Raw genomic sequence first — 15,334 nt, forward strand, 5'->3', positions numbered from 1 at the left:
TTCGGAGAAGAAAGTGAATGAGAGTTTGCAGCAGCCGGCTAACCAGCAAGGAAAGTCACCCTAGTATGTCAAGTAAGTCATCTTGTAAAAGAAGTGGAAGTTCGTATGTTTGCTTCGCACTTAAATTGTCGCCCAAAGCCTTTAGAAGTGGTTTCCAGCATCTGACTATTGCTCTGTTTCACCCGGATTCTAACTCAGATGTGGAGCACTCTCTGTGTAAATTTAAGACCAAAATGAAGCAATCTGTCTCTGCGGCTTCCAAAAATGATGCATTGTTGATCAATCTGGCTACATACCAAGCAATGCTGATCAACAGTTGCAGTCCGATGGAACGTATGCATAGGTGTCAGTGTAGGGTCTCCTGGATTTGCTGCACTCAATTACATATCCTGGACTAGCTGCCATTTGGGACTATTCTTTCTGCCAGTAGTATGGGTGGCTGCCTGGTGTCATGGTGGGCCACAAAGGTCAGCAGTTGTTTGTGGTAGATGTTGGTATCGACCCTCTCCTCCTCCTCTCCCCCTTGCCGATGTATGTGGCATCGCCACCACCACTGCAGGCGGTGGACCTCATGTTGCCACAGCCTCCGTGTCATTCCAGCAGAGCTATCATTGTTGGCTCCTTTGGTGGTTGGTCCACTGTTAGGTTTCCAGGGGCATCCACAGCTGTTTGCCAGAGGTTGCAGACCAAGCCTCGTCATTGTTGGCCCCATGTGGGCTTTTCAGGGGGCAGGGATTTAGTATTGCTCTAGTTCACATCGTGATGGAGGCAGGTAAATTGCATGGGTAGCACAGTGGAATAGTGTGGAAACCTGCCATAGAGGGCAGACGCAACATGTAGGATGGCAGACCCACTGGCAGAGTTGTTTACTTGTGCTTACTGAGTCTGACCACCATGACCTAGCTTAGCTTCCTGTACTGTGTTGTGACCAGTACTTAACTGGTAGCCATCTATGCCAGCCAAGCACTGAGTCATTCATGTGTTCATTTCTAGGTGGGTCAGTCTCTCTGCTTCCTGTAGATTGACTCACGTGACATGTTTGTTTCCCTCTCACGGGGTTCTATTCTCCGGCTATATTTGAGCCACCGTCAGTCTGTGAATTATCCGTGCTCAAGTGGCATTGTCACACCTGTGCAGATACTACAGATACAATGACACCCTCAATACCCAAAGTAAATACAACATAATTGTCTGCAGATACACAGTATGTTAATTTAGCTAAGAGTTAAAAGTTCTGATAAGCACATAAATCAAAATGAACTCAAGGTTTACAAAGAGTTTCACTTTATTCTTATTCCAGACTTCATGGAGCCTTAATAAAAAGTAATAGCTTATCAATTTAACTATATGGGAAGTCTGATTACACAACTACTCTTGAAATTAATATTTGTACAAAATGTGATGGAGCTTCTCTGAAGTTAGTTGATCATCTGGCAGGAATGTTGAAAATTAGTTTCTGAAGACAGGCCTCCATATGTTAAGACTCATATGTTTGCAGTGAAACAACAAAGGAGATGAGTGATAATTCAGAACTACTATAATAAATAAGCATTTTTAATGATTTATGACATAAAAATGATATATTACTACACAAATGACATACAACACATTTTTACATAAACTACCAGAAAAATCAATTTTGTAGCTGACAGCACTGGTCAGTATTTTGAGATCTATTACTGTACCCCACAGTTTGTTTCCGGATGGCAACATCAGGATAATCTGGTAGGAAAAGTCACATCTAATCACTTATAGAGTACTGTCTATTGCTTTTCAGTTGTATTTTCACATATACAAAACATTCATCCATATGATCCATCCACAATGATTGTTGGAATGGTTTTCATAACTATCCAAAGTTTGCATTTTGTGTACTCTCACCAACCACTCATCATGTAGTGTATTTTCTTCACTTCTTCAAACATGTCACCCTGAAAATACACAAATTGAGAAGTTTAAAAATAAAGTCATATAAAGAATTAAATTTTTTTCTTGTTTCAGAACATCTGAAAATAAAAATATATATGTTTTTCAAAATAAACAAGTTTACTGTACACTACCTGATTGGATCTAATTAAAACAATTATTCAATGACAGCACAAGAACATGCCTTATTTTGTGCAGCTAAACAAAAGTACCACACAGGTGATAATATTTTATGGGGGTTGGTTAAACACAAATTCACCATGTACAAAGACAGTTATTTCATAGGATTTTCTTGTTGGAATGCATAAATTAAGAACTCCTGTCACACTTTTTCAATACCTGCAATGTTGCTGCCATTTTTATATACTGGTGTATGTAACACAACAGGCAGGAAATAAGTAAGCTATACAGAGAATTTTCAAGCAGTAGGTGAATCAGCACAACGTAAGTGTGGAGCAGTAGAAAGAATGTTGTTTAACATCTTGCAAGTAGTGATATTAGATATAGTGCCAGCTCATATTGGGGCAAGAAATTGGCTGCAGTCTTTTTCAAAGAATGAACTTAGCATTTGCTTTAAATCATATGGAAACAATAAAGATAAATGAATTTGGTACCCCCCCCCCCCCCCCCAGAATTCCTTACAAATGTAAATTCAGTGTCTTAACCTCTGAATAACCTTGCTTAGTGGAGCATGAAGATGAACAGTAAGAAGGAAACAGATTACGTTCAGGAATACGCAAGAAAGGGAATAATACATAACACTCATGAAATGTTCAGAGTGACATATGAAGGAAATGGATTACATCAGTATGAACTAAGACACATATAGGTTTGTAAACAAGGACAAATACGAGGCCTGTTCAGAAGGTAAGTGTACTGTGACCAGAACAGGCTATGGTTTTCTGTTTTTTGAGGGTTGGCAATGCTGAACAGTAGAGGGAGATCTCCTGACATGCGAGCCATGTGCTGTGATCCACTTCCTACTCATCGAAGGAATAACTCCTATTGAAATTTTTTCATGAATCTAAACAATCTACAATGAAGGTGTTATGAACAGAATGAATGTGTTTAAGTGGTGTAGGGAGTTTAGTTGAGACCAAACAAATGTTCATGATGAACAGAGGAGTGGAAGTCTTTCCACTTTAACTGATAGCGCAAGAACCGAAACTGTTCATGAAGACCACGGATTGAAAGTGGACGAAATTTCCACATTTCCACAACTCTTCAGAACTCTCTTACATGAGACTCACATAGAAACACTGGCATGCAGGAAACTGTGCACAGTATGGATCCCAAAACAGCTGGCAGAGCAGCACACGAAAAATCGGGTCAAAAGTTTCTTGAGCGACTTGTGGGAAGAAGAGGATTTTCTGAGCTCTATTGTGACTGGAGATGAAACGTGGGTGGCTAATTACATGCCTGAGACAAAAAAGACAGTTGTCACTGTTGCATCACACCAATTCTTCACACGGAAAAATTCAAAAACCACAATTTTGGGCAAAAAAGTCATGGCCTCAGTGTTGTGTAATCGAAAAGGCATCATTTTGGTCGAATTTCCGCCTCTATGGGAGACCATCTGTGCACAATGATATTGAGACACCCTAAAAACTCAAAAGGAGTGAAATGCTGACAAGAGGAGTGTCCTTGTTACACAACTCTCAACTTCACACAGCCTTGGCCACTAAGGTGCTCTAGGACTCATTTGGTTGGGATGTTTTGATCCACTGCCCATATTCCCCTGACTTGGCACTTTCAGATCTTTTCGCCTCCCTTAAGGCACACAAAAGAGGAATTAAATTTTCAACCAATGTGCAGGTGCAGAAAGAGATTCTGAAGTGGGGTTAGGAGCTGGTGGAAGAGTTCTTCGAGAAGGGCATAAAGAACCTTATGCCACAGCTCACCACATGCGCTGAAGGGGATGGCGATTATGGGGAAAAATAGTCAACAACTGTATCAATGATATCCTGTAATTGTCTTTCAAATACACTTTTTCTAAAAAAATATAAAAATCTAGCACACTTATTTTCTGAATGTGCCTCATACAAATGAAACATTGAGGACACCATAATACAGGGAACGATGGATGAATAAGAGAAATAATTTCCTTTGACACCTGTGTGTCATGTGTTTTTCTTTTTCTATTTCATTTTTAATAGAAATAACCTAACCAGGGAACATATTGCTGCCACCCCCCATCCCAAATACAAGAGCACATTGGTTACTTTGGTGTCCTGTAGATGGTTTAGAACTGGGTTACCAGGTTTTCATGTAAACATTCACCACTGGATTATAACATAGGCGATGAATGGTGTGAATGTGCCAGTTGGTTGTACAGGATTAACACAGCAAGATGGGTCAACTTGGAAATGTGACAAATGGCAGAAAGGTGTTTTTGTGGTAGGAGATAACCATGCCCACATTGTAAATGTAGCAGCCCAATTTGACCAATTGGACCAACTTGTCTACAAGGAATGATATACCACTCGCAACCATGTAACACAGTGGTTGTAGAATGATCCTAACTGACAGAGACCACAGAAAGTGTCCCATCTTGCAAATGGCAATCACGTTCAAACAAGACAGAACTGCTGCTGTTAGTGGGCATAGGCCAAGCTAAACCAATTTCTGAGCTAACATTGTGAAAAAAATTGCATGCACTGGATTTGAAGTTGGGTGCCTTACAAAAGGCCATCATTCACAGTGGCATATATAGCTGCACATCTACAATGGACCAAACAACAAAAATACTGGACAGTATTTGACTGGAGGCATGTAGTAAGGCTGACAGTCACACTTTTGCCTCTTTTCAAATGATTCAAGGTGTCGAGGGTGCTGACAGCACAATGAGGCATTTAACCTGCAGCATGCGGAGATTGGAAGTTCAGGCTGGAGACAATTCTGTAATATTGTGAGCGCTGTTCATATGACGACTCAGCCCCAGTCATTCAGATTACCTTGCACACGAAAAATTACTGGTGACTACTTTGAAGGTCAGTAAAACTTTGAAACACATATCTATTTTGCATTAGCTGTAAATAAATAGTTGCCACAATTAAAGTTCCACCCCTCGTACATAAAGTCCTAAAATCACTTACCTCGGTTCAATATACAGGAACACACATTTTCAATAAATTGACAGCAACCATTAAATATTTGGTTTCAGATAAACACAGTTGAAACAGAGTTTAAAAAAGTTTTTGATAGTTTGAAAGTCTTTTTGATACTCCAGAAATGAATATCTTAACAGGGACTGTTAGACCAGCTTAAATAGAAATGTCTGTTAAATTTCAGTTTTGAGAGCACTTGGTTCAACAGTCAAGATTAGGAGGTATTTTGTGTATGATAAATTTATTAAAGCGCATAATTATGTTTCATTCTGACAGGGTATTAATTATGTAAATATTAGCAGTTCCAGTTTACTGTATGTATTCACATACTCTCTCAATCTCCTGACAAATGATCAGGGAAGTGAGTGTAATATTAAAATGCTTTATGTTTATGTTATATCATTTCATGTTTGGGTCTTTGGAACAAAAACTGAGTCTAATGTATTGCTTGTTGAAGGGAAATACTGAACAGAGACTCAGCTGGTTTGTAAATGGAATGAGAAGTACCAGAGTTTGTGGAAGTAAAGAACATGTCAGTAGTAAGCTCAGACATAACCAACATTTATTTAACTTCAAAACTACTAATACTTTCTGAGTGTGTTAATGCTTCAAGTCAAAATTTTACGAATCAAGCTGAACATGCTGTTTTGAATATCACTCTAAAAGTGAAAGAAGTTGAAAAAGACACAAAACCTCACATTGGGGGAATATGGGATAACATCCTTTCAAAGGAACCATTCCAACACTTGTCGTAAGCAATTTAGGAAAATCACGGAACACCTTAATCTGGATGGTCAAATGTGGATTTGAACCACCATCTTCCTGAATACGAATTCAGTCTTTTACTGTGGCACCATCCCTCTTGATCTGGATAATTAAGTTAGTAATTTGAAGTCTTAATGAATTACTCAAGTACACTGTTATTTGAAACAGGAGCTGTTCATTTTTTTGGGAGTAAAAAGTCGAAGTAATACTCTAAATCCCATACATCAAAGAATAAAATTAATACAAAGCCCCCACAGTCCCTATTACTCATTTCATACTTTGTCACAGCTCTAAGAAATCGAACAAGGAAGTCAGTAATGATGTGCAAACAAAGGCAGTAAATACATAGAGAACAAAACTTAAGGACGAAAGTAACTTTCACATGATGTGTTGCTGCCACGTAACATAGCTCGGTGAAACTCGGGAGACCATACGTAGAAAGAAGTGCTACAGTATAGGGCGGAAGGTCACTGAAAGAAAAATGCAATGAGAGAAACAGAAATGACACTTTTATTTAAAGACAATAATTACACTCAAGTCATGGAGATTTATGACATCCCATGGAAATTACAAAAAGTGAGATACTGTTCTTAATAAGACGTGTGGTGACTATAGACAATAATGCATTCGCTTCATTACACTCCCACGCTGACCACATGGTTTGTTAAGGAATTATTGTTGTAGAATGTTCTGAACCTCCATTAGCATGGTTGCTAACTACAGGATGGTTGTTGGTTCAGATGGATCTGTTGCTGTACATCTCCTCAACGCAGCTCATACATGCTCACTCGGATTTAAATTTGGGGGGACAGTCGGGCCAATCCAATCAACAAATGTCCTCTTATTCCAAGAGCTCCTCCACCTGCACAATTTGATGTGGTCACATATAGTCATTGATAAAAATGAAATCAGAGCTGAATGCTCCCCTGAAAAGACACACATGGGGAAAGAGTACAGTGTCACAATAATGTTGTCTGACGAGTGTACCATGATGTTCGCAGATTAGGAGGTCAATATGCCAGGGCAACATTATCCATGTCCACACTTTAAAAACTAAATCACCAAACCAATTACATCTGATGATGTTCCTTAGTGCACTACATACATACTCTCATACAGTGAGAGGTGGGAACATATAACACAACCAGGAACATTCTTGAACACAATCGTTTTAGTGGTCCAGATGTTGAACATGGTTATTTTGGTGGTAAAGTTGTGATGATGTGAGGAGGCAAAATGTTGCATGTGTTAACTGACCTTTAAATCTTTGAACATGGCACAATTGCCAGTAAAAGTTATTGTGACATTGTACTCTTTCCCCTTGCACGTCTGTTCAGGGGTGCATTTGGCCCTGACTATGAATGACAATGCGCGACAACATCAAGGTGCGCAGGTGAAAGAGCTCTCGGAATGAGAGGACATTTGCAGAATGGACTGATTGGAACCCCCCTCCCAACTTAAATGCCATCAAGCACATGTGGGATGCTGCAGCAGATCCACAGACACCAATGATCACACAGTAGTTGCCGACTATGCTGGAGGAGGAATGGAATGCTTTACAACAAGAACTCCTTACCAACCGTGTGGCCATCATGTTGTACAATCTGCATTATTGTCCATGGCGATCACACCCCTATTACGAACTGTGTCTCACTTTTTGTTATCTCCTTGGGAAATCATAAATCTTGGTGACTTAAGTGTAATTACTGTCTTTGAATAAAAGTGTATTTTCTGATTGTTTCATTGCACATTTATTTCAGTTACCTTCTGCACTATACTGTAACACTCTTTCTTCATATGGTCTCCCAACTTTCGTCAAGCTATGTTACTTGGTGGTGACACAGCATGCAAAAGTAAAAGTTTGCAAAAATCTTCTCTTAGATATAACATTTGAAGGGCAAATGTGTGTGTCTCTTCTTATGCAGCCAATCTTTCAAGGAATACCATTCTCTTTCTGATAAGCAATGTGCTCATGGCACTGAATAATAATGACTCTGAAGAATGGAATTTACACACAATAATCATGCACTTGGATTATGCTGAACTGCATATGCAATTATTAAATGTTTGCACAAAATGTGTTTTGAAACTGTCATTTACAGAAGTTACAGCATATTGGGTTAAAGCAATTTAATAGCATCATATATGCCACCTTTTGCAATATTTTATATGTCTAATAGTGGTCTACTCATTAAATCAAACATGAACATTGATGTACGCATGACATACTGAAATAATGTGACACAGTCCCTTGTCTTCAGTGAGTGGAGTATTTCGAGCTATATCTGTGTACTGTGCACTGTAGTGCTGTGCACATGTTATTATGGATCATAATGAAAATGAAAGGAAGCTTCCAATAGAGATCACTACGACAGTATCACAAGTCCTCATTTCATGTGTGGTTTAGAAATTAAAACAGGAACTCACACACTAGTTACAATAAACTATAAACTGCATGTCTTCATCCTTTGTCTCGTGTATGCTGGAGATCAAAATGTTGACCAGTCAGATAACTAGTACTACCCTAAGTGCCTGTTTTAGTGTGCATGACTATTAAAATGTGTTTTCAAATAAACTACACGTTACACATAAAAACAGGAAAAGACTTACAGCTTCCTCTTCAGCTTCAGTATTTTGTGGTGAAACACCAAACTTCAACAGATCCAGGATTTGTCTCCAGCCTTCCTTGGGGGATCCCAGAAGCCTGTCAACTGTTTTGATCCTCCATATACACCAAAATCTATGTTCAACAACAGGATTGAGATTTTTCTTCCTCAGTGGACTATTCTCTGAACTAATTTTCAATCTCTTGTTTGGTCCCTCTGTTTGTTGGTCATCATCACAAATGAGCTGCCGTTTTCCAACATTTGGACCAATTTCCTCAGAGGCAGAAATGGCAGCTATTTCTGCAATTTCATTCTGTTTTTTCTCAAAATTGTTATCTCCTCTGTATTCTTCCTCGGCAGGAGGCACATCATCAGATTTATTGCCAAGGGTATCCTGCACGCTATTTGAAGAAGATGAGGCTTCTTTTCCCTCAACTTCATGGGGACTTACAAGCTGTTCACTGACTGGCAGATTAATTTCAGTCATATTTCTACTTATGTCAGCATTTTCTGAGGTCAAATTTCTTGTAATCGTCTCTGAATCTGATTCTGGTTTTACAGACTCTTCAGTACTACATTGCACATTAGACACTGTATCGATATCCACTTTTTGCATACTAGAATTATTATCCTCAATTTTAGAAACATCAGCAGCAACTTTCTGCTGTTTGTCAATTTGACATATTTCAATATTTTCAGTGTCTTCATCATCAGGAAATTTTCTTTTAATACCATTTTTTCCATTCGGAGGACCAGAGTCTTCCCCATCAGCTTTGTCAATGTAATATAATTCTTGAGTAGGTTTCTCACAGGCTGATTCATTTCCATCAGTTGTTATCTCATCTTCCACAATTATGTCACTTCCTGAATATTTCCCCCCCAAGTATTTTTTATTTTTACGGGATCCTCTCTGTTTGGGTAATTTAACACCATACCGCAAAAGAAGTATATTACAAAAAGAGGGGAATTTCTGTGTAGTCACACAAGATAGAGCACGTGCCCGATGAAGTGCGATGCGTGTATGAACTGCAGGCTGACCCCTTCTGATTCGTTTCACTGGCTGTAATGTATGAACACTCAAAATTTTACATCCATTGTCAGCGATTGAATTATCTCGATTAGTTTCTGATGACAAGCTCTTGCCTGCATTTGTTTCTGAGATGTCCATTTTTGTTGCTTCATCCCCTGGGCGACCATCATCTTGAACAGGTACAGAGTCATTAATTTTACTGCTGTCCGCAATGCTAAAAAAGTGACGCAGGGCTAAATGCCTCTCACAATATGCACATTCTAGAGTGTTATCTTCTGAGCTCTTCAGCCAACCACAGATCACTAAAACCAGTGCACTTATTCCTTCTTCAGAACAATTTGATTCAATGATTTTAAACAAATGCTCCAGAACATCTCTGCTCAGGCCCTAGAATAAAATATGTAAATGAATTAGCTCTGCCTTGTATAACGTGTTTTACATAAAAAATGGAAAAAAAGTAACTTAAAAAATTATCCAAATGATCCTTTACTTAATTTACGAAAGTAAATACTAAAATTTTAGAAAACAAGGTAAAAGATTAAACTACACATTGCTATTCCCATTCAAATGATCCTTTACTTAATTTACGAAAGTAAATACTAAAATTTTAGAAAACAAGGTAAAAGATTAAACTACACATTGCTATTCCCATTCTAATTTGAGCTGATTATTAAAATCTGTTTTCACAGACAACAAATTTGGCACAAGATTTTCTTTTTACCATCGTTCAGTGGCAGCTAATGAAAGCTGTTTGTTTAGATTTGACCATAACATGGTTTTAATTTCCATGAAGATTTACAGTGAAAATGTTTCACAATAGAAATTGAAGAAACAGATAGTTTGGCAATGGAGAAAAAATATGATAAAAGATGAAAGCAGCATATGACAAAATGACATTTCCTGGCTGTATCAGACAATGGATCCCTAGTTTGACGATTTCATTACACAAATTAACTACGGGGAATTCATAATTTATGTATATTGAGGGAGAACCTCATAACTTGAGAGGAAACATATGTAGTGAGGTGTTATTGTGAACATTCAATTGCAATTTTCATTGTAGGTCAAATATTAACTACAAGACAAAAAAAGAGTTCACCCTGACTGGAACAGTATGGACTAAACACCATAATTTACTTAAAATATTTTGAGAAATTCAGTATAGTTTTTGTCATAAAACACTGATGCTAATGCTGTTCCGATCAGTTACAAAGAATCTGCATAGTGTCCTTGGAGTCTCTGGTTTACAGTCCATATGGCACATACGAGGGCAGAAATGGGAAAAATCCAATGCATTTATCTTAGTCATTCTTATGTTCAACACACAAAATATTCACATTTCTTATCTATAAAGGCATGCAATTATTATAAAATTTATACACAAGTGCCAAATAATTACCATTTTATCTAACACAACTTGTTGTATCTTTGGTAACTCACTTTCATACATAATAATTTTTTGCCAGCTGTGGCATATATTTTTGCACAAAATTTTTGGATGAGTTATGATCTGTATAAATCTATCCGGACAGGGACAAAATGACCAATAGCACAAATTATCATGTGCTTTATGAGCAATATCGCCCCACAAGTCTGGTTTCTGGACTGCAAAGAAACAAATAACAGACAGTTAACTACAAACTTTTATGACAAGTTATTGGACAATGCCTTAATGATAAGAAAATAAAGTATTTACATTAATTACAAACATCAGAATTTCAACTCAGTTTTTTGTTTTCACATAGTGATATTCTTTACAAGTTAAGCAGTCGTTCCTCATTAACTCCTCCCCCCCCCCCCGACTCCATAGTTATTTCATTTTCATTATACTACAGACTCAGAAACAATACAATAGGCTCTGAGCACTATGGGACTCAACTGCTGTGGTTATCAGTCCCCTAGAACTTAGAACTACTTAAACCTAACTAACCCAAGGACATCACACACATCCATGCCCGAGGCAGGATTCGAACCTGCGACCGTAGCAGTCGCACAGTTCCGGACTGCGCGCCTAGAACCGCGAGACCACCGCGGCCGGCAAACAATACAATAAATAACTCTTTCAATATTATTGGATTATGTGGTCCACTAATTGTTTCAACCATATCTTTTTCTTCTACTCTTTTGCCAATTCACCACAGACATCAAATTAAGCATCATGTCACATCAGGCTGTATTCGCACTGGATGTCATGTCCTATCAATTCACTTAAAACCAGTACCAAATGGTGAAAGTGAGGTTATGAGATACTGTCTGTGATACAAAAAGTCAGAATATAGTATTAGAATTGAGGGACTAGCAATGATAAATTTTATTACTCCACAAAACAAACTTCATAATGTGTGGTAAAGTAGTGAGAAATTAAACAACATTTCAAGACATCAACATTTATTTGCTAGCGAAAATATATACACATAAACATAGAAAACAATATTTATATGGAAACAAACAGATCTTCTTTACCTTACCCACAATTTTGTTTCCTCGCATAACTAATAGTCACAAATTATATTTTTCTCCTTCATTAGCATTGATTTTTTCACTCAAAAATGTTATTTATTAAAAAATGCTTCATCAACATATGTTTTCTTTATACGTAGTGCAGGCTTCAGCTCTGTTCTGTTATTGTGAAACCTAATAATTGTTTACCATCAAATATCTGACAATGCTTATGGAAGAACACCCAATGGAAAAACATCCAAGCTGTCATGGAACATTTGCAGTTTGTCACGAAAACAAAGCAAAATAATAAAATAATAATTAAGAAGATAGTAAAGCATGAAATCCACTACTATAACATAAGTGAATGCAGGGAAAATAAATTCACTTCCATTGTTAGCAGACTATGACACCGTGGAAACTTTCTACCTGAGAAACAGCGATGTGACGTGATGGCCCACTGACAGCCAGCACGAGTGCCACCATTTGAAAAGCACTGTGGATTGTTTTGATGTGAAGTGGTGTGATGGTAAATTTGAATTGGTGTTCATACTGCTCACTTTCATCTTTCGCTCCCTGTTTCTTTAATATTCTCTCTTTTTAAGGGATGAATTATTTCCAACAGTACAGCAATGTCAATTATTCATATCTCAGAATCTAGTTGAGGGCCTATATTTTATTCTTTAGGTATTTGTATTCTCAAAAGAACATGATATGAAAGTCACATTGTAGAACATCTTAAATGCCTAAACTCTGTAGCCTTTGTAAACAAAAAAATAAAGGACTTACGAGATTGGAATAGTTTTCTTATTTTCATTAACTACTGTTTTATGGCTTTTTGGCACAGCTCTTAGTTGAGGTGGGAGATGTTTGCTGCACAGAAGCATGTAATACAAACAATATGACGTACTTACACAACATTCTCTAGTAGACAACTCTTTAAAGAGCTGCCATACTGACATTAGTGTAATATTACATTTTATCCCCTATAAAGAAAATTTGTAAACAATAGCAACATTTCTAAATATAATACTAGGAGACAGGACTTACAATGTCCATCAGTGTCTTACTGTGGCACAAAGAAATTAGTGACATAATGTAGATCCAAATGTTTGACCATCTGCCCAATAATGTTAAGTATCTTAATGATAGTAAAATTAACTTAAAAAAAAAAAACACTGAAATCATATCTGCTTGATGATAAACCTTCATCCATCAAAGTATTTCTAAATATGTAACACTCTTTAAGATAGGGGGCGGGAGGAAAGAGAGGGGGGAGAGACAAGGGGGGAGGAAAGAGAGACAAGAGAGAGAGAGAGAGAGAGAGAGAGAGAGAGAGGTGGGAAGGGACACACACACACACACACACACACACACACACACACACACACACACACACACACACACACACAGAGAGAGAGAGAGAGAGAGAGAGAGAGAGAGAGAGAAGGGGTGAGGGAGGGGGAGAGAGAGAGAGAGAGAGAGAGAGAGAGAGAGAGAGAGAAGGGGGGGGGGAGAGAGAGAGAGAGAGAGAGAGAGAGAGAGAAGGGGTGGGGGAGAGAGGGAGAGAGAGAGAAGGGGTGGGGGAGAGAGGGAGAGAGAGAGAGAAGGGGGGAGAGAGAGAGAGAGAGAGAGAGAGAGAGAGAGAGAGGGAGAGAATGGGGGGGGAGAGAGAGAGAGGGAGAGAATGGGGGGGAGAGAGAGAGAGGGAGAGAATGGGGGGGAGAGAGAGAGAGGGGAGAGAGAGAAGGGGGGGAGAGAGAGAAGGGGGGGAGAGGAGAGAGAGAGAGAGAGAGAGAGAGAGAGAGAGAGAGAAGGGGAGAGAGAGAGAGAGAGAGAGAGAGAGAGAGAAGGGGAGAGAGAGAGAGAGAGAGAGAGAGAGAGAGAGAGAACGGGGAGAGAGAGAAAGAAGGGGGTGAGAGAGAAAGAAGGGGGGAGAGAGAAAGAAGGGGGTGGGGAGAGAGAGAGAGAGAGAGAGAGAGAGAGAGAGAGAGAGAGAGAGAGAAGGGGGGGGGGAGAGAGAGACAAGGGGGGAGAGAGAGAGAGACAAGGGGGAGAGAGACAAGGGGGGAGAGAGAGAGAGACAAGGGGGAGAGAGACAAGGGGGAGAGAGAGAGAGAGAGAGAGAGAGAGAGAGAGAGAGAGAGAGAGAGACAAGGGGGGGGGAGAGAGAGAGAGAGAGAGAGACAAGTGGGGGAGAGAGAGAGAGAGAGAGAGAGAGAGACAAGGGGGGGGAGAGAGAGAGAGAGAGAGAGAGAGAGACAAGGGGGGGAGAGAGAGAGAAATAAGGGGGGAGAGGAGAGAGAGAGAGAGAGAGAGAGAGAGAGAGAGAGAGAGAGAAGGGGGGGAGGTAGAGGGAGAGAGAGAGAAGGGGGGAGGTAGAGATAGACAAGGGGGGGTAGAGAGGGCGGGGGGGGGGAGTGTAGAGGGAGAGATAGACAAGGGGGGTAGAGGGCGGGGGGGGGGCGGTAGAGTGCGGGGGGGGGGGGGGGAGAGAGGGCGGGGGGTAGAGAGGGCGGGGGTAGAGAGGGCGGGAGTATAGAGGGCGGGGGGTATAGAGGGCGGGGGGTATAGAGGGGCGGGGGGGGGGGTAGAGAGGGCGGGGGGGCGGTAGAGAGGGCGGAGGGGTAGGTAGGGCGGGGGGGTAGTGAGGGCGGGGGGTAGAGAGGGCAGGGGGTAGAGAGGGCAGGGGGTAGAGAGGGCAGGGGGTAGAGAGGGCAGAGGGGGTAGAGAGGGCAGGGGGTAGAGAGGGCAGGGGAGGTAGAGAGGGCAGGGGGTAGAGAGGGCAGGGGGGTAGAGAGGGCAGGGGGGGGAGGTCTGTTACCGAGTGCCGCGGGTTTCGAATTCGCCACCAAACAGCATGGACCTCGATTACCACTAGAGATCTCTCCAGCCGTTGCGCCATAAGCCGTGGCATTGCGCACACTCCTAGCCCATGTATGTGAGGATGCCACGGTGGAGCATGTGGTCCCAGCAGCCAATAGTGATGTACTCTATCATGTATTTAAGCACCTGCCTATCGCTTAGCAGGCAGTCTGATATTCGTATTAGTCTATTGACAACTTGCCTACAGAGAGTGTTTTTAAATTACTTTGTTTCCATGGACGTTGTGTGATTCGTGAGGTTTCACTTGGTGACCCCGTTTGCTATATGCGTGTTGTTCGTAGGTCTGGCTTGGTCGTTGTCATCCGTCGTCTTTCCATGTCCACACCTTCCCCATTTCGTTTTGTTTGTTCACGGGCCGCTCCCGTTTGGTCCCGCCGTGCTTCATTCTCGGCAACCCCGCGATCCGTTCTGGTCGTGGTTACAACATTTTGGCAACGAGGTAAACGGTGGTAGTTGTTAGCATGAGGTGAAGTTGGTCTGTCTTATGGAGCAACAGCAGCAGCTCATGCAGTAGCTCCAGTTAGACATCTTACAACAGTCGCTGCAGTTGCTAAAGGACAAAGTTGATGTCCGGA

The 15,334-nt window shown here is 40.5% G+C and overlaps 1 protein-coding gene across 4 annotated transcripts in view; it reads right to left on the minus strand.

Moving 5' to 3' along the window:
- Positions 1 to 1,541: 1,541 nt before the first annotated feature.
- LOC126193477 (uncharacterized) overlaps positions 1,542 to 15,334 on the minus strand; it is a 50,571-nt gene continuing 36,778 nt past the window's right edge. For all 4 annotated transcript variants that reach the window (XM_049932689.1, XM_049932692.1, XM_049932690.1 and 1 more), the window contains exons 4-6: positions 10,834 to 11,039; positions 8,409 to 9,821; positions 1,542 to 1,931 (exon numbers count right to left, since the gene is read on the minus strand). In XM_049932689.1, the coding sequence (XP_049788646.1) occupies positions 1,878 to 1,931; positions 8,409 to 9,821; positions 10,834 to 11,039 (1,673 nt within the window). In that variant the 3' untranslated portion in view covers positions 1,542 to 1,877. The remainder of the gene's footprint in view (positions 1,932 to 8,408; positions 9,822 to 10,833; positions 11,040 to 15,334) is intronic.

Source organism: Schistocerca nitens, chromosome 1 (assembly GCF_023898315.1).
Source record: "Schistocerca nitens isolate TAMUIC-IGC-003100 chromosome 1, iqSchNite1.1, whole genome shotgun sequence".
Taxonomy (NCBI): Eukaryota; Metazoa; Arthropoda; class Insecta; order Orthoptera; family Acrididae; genus Schistocerca; species Schistocerca nitens.